The sequence below is a fragment of the Lottia gigantea genome (genome assembly GCF_000327385.1).
Source record: "Lottia gigantea unplaced genomic scaffold LOTGIsca_2469, whole genome shotgun sequence".
In the NCBI taxonomy this organism is placed as follows: Eukaryota; Metazoa; Mollusca; class Gastropoda; family Lottiidae; genus Lottia; species Lottia gigantea.
Genome location: NW_008708738.1, coordinates 7,019 through 8,512, shown reverse-complemented (window position 1 = coordinate 8,512; position 1,494 = coordinate 7,019). Strand labels below are relative to the sequence as shown.

Sequence of the window (1,494 nt, the reverse complement as noted above, 5' to 3'; positions counted from 1 at the left end):
ACAATAAAGATAGTTGAGACAATTATGACACAGACAATAAAGATAGTAGAGACAATTATGACATAGACAATGAAGATAGTTGAGACAATTATGACATAGACAATAAAGATAGTAGAGACAATTATGACATAGACAATAAAGATAGTAGAGACAATTATGACATAGACAATAAAGATAGTAGAGACAATTATGACATAGACAATGAAGATAGTTGAGACAATTATGACATAGACAATGAAGATAGTAGAGACAATTATGACATAGACAATAAAGATAGTTGAGACAATTATGACATAGACAATAAAGATAGTAGAGACAATTATGACATAGACAATAAAGATAGTTGATACAATTATGACACAGACAATAAAGATAGTTGAGCCAATTATGACATAGACAATGAAGATAGTAGAGACAATTATGACACAGAAAATAAAGATAGTTGAGACAATTATGACATAGACAATGAAGATAGTTGAGACAATTATGACATAGACAATAAAGATAGTAGAGACAATTATGACATAGACAATGAAGATAGTTGAGACAATTATGACATAGACAATGAAGATAGTAGAGACAATTATGACATAGACAATAAAGATAGTTGAGACAATTATGACATAGACAATAAAGATAGTAGAGACAATTATGACATAGACAATGAAGATAGTTGAGACAATTATGACACAGACAATAAAGATAGTAGAGACAATAAAGATAGTTGAGACAATTATGACATAGACAATGAAGATAGTTGAGACAATTATGACATAGACAATAAAGATAGTAGAGACAATTATGACATAGACAATAAAGATAGTAGAGACAATTATGACATAGACAATGAAGATAGTTGAGACAATTATGACATAGACAATGAAGATAGTAGAGACAATTATGACATAGACAATAAAGATAGTTGAGACAATTATGACATAGACAATAAAGATAGTAGAGACAATTATGACATAGTCACTAAAGATAGTAGAGACAATTATGACATAGACAATGAAGATAGTAGAGACAATTATGACATAGACAATAAAGATAGTTGAGACAATTATGACATAGACAATGACGATAGTAGAGACAATTATGACACAGACAATAAAGATAGTAGAGACAATTATGACATAGACAATGACGATAGTAGAGACAATTATGACATAGACAATGACGATAGTAGAGACAATTATGACATAGACAATGAAGATAGTTGAGACAATTATGACATAGACAATGAAGATAGTTGAGACAATTATGACATAGACAATGAAGATAGTTGAGACAATTATGACATAGACAATGAAGATAGTTGAGACAATTATGACATAGACAATGAAGATAGTTGAGACAATTATGACATAGACAATGAAGATAGTAGAGACAATTATGACATAGACAATGAAGATAGTAGAGACAATTATGACATAGACAATGAAGATAGTAGAGACAATTATGACATAGACAATGAAGATAGTTGAGACAATT

At 29.4% G+C, this 1,494-nt stretch overlaps 1 protein-coding gene across 1 annotated transcript; it reads left to right on the top strand.

Annotated features, from left to right (window-relative positions):
- Nucleotides 1-86: 86 nt before the first annotated feature.
- Nucleotides 87-1,487, top strand: LOTGIDRAFT_147433 (hypothetical protein; the record flags this gene model as incomplete). Its single annotated transcript, XM_009055501.1, has 3 exons — nucleotides 87-210; nucleotides 1,075-1,218; nucleotides 1,357-1,487. Coding segments are annotated over 3 exons (399 nt in total), but the record flags the coding sequence as incomplete, so codon positions are not given.
- Nucleotides 1,488-1,494: the final 7 nt, after the last annotated feature.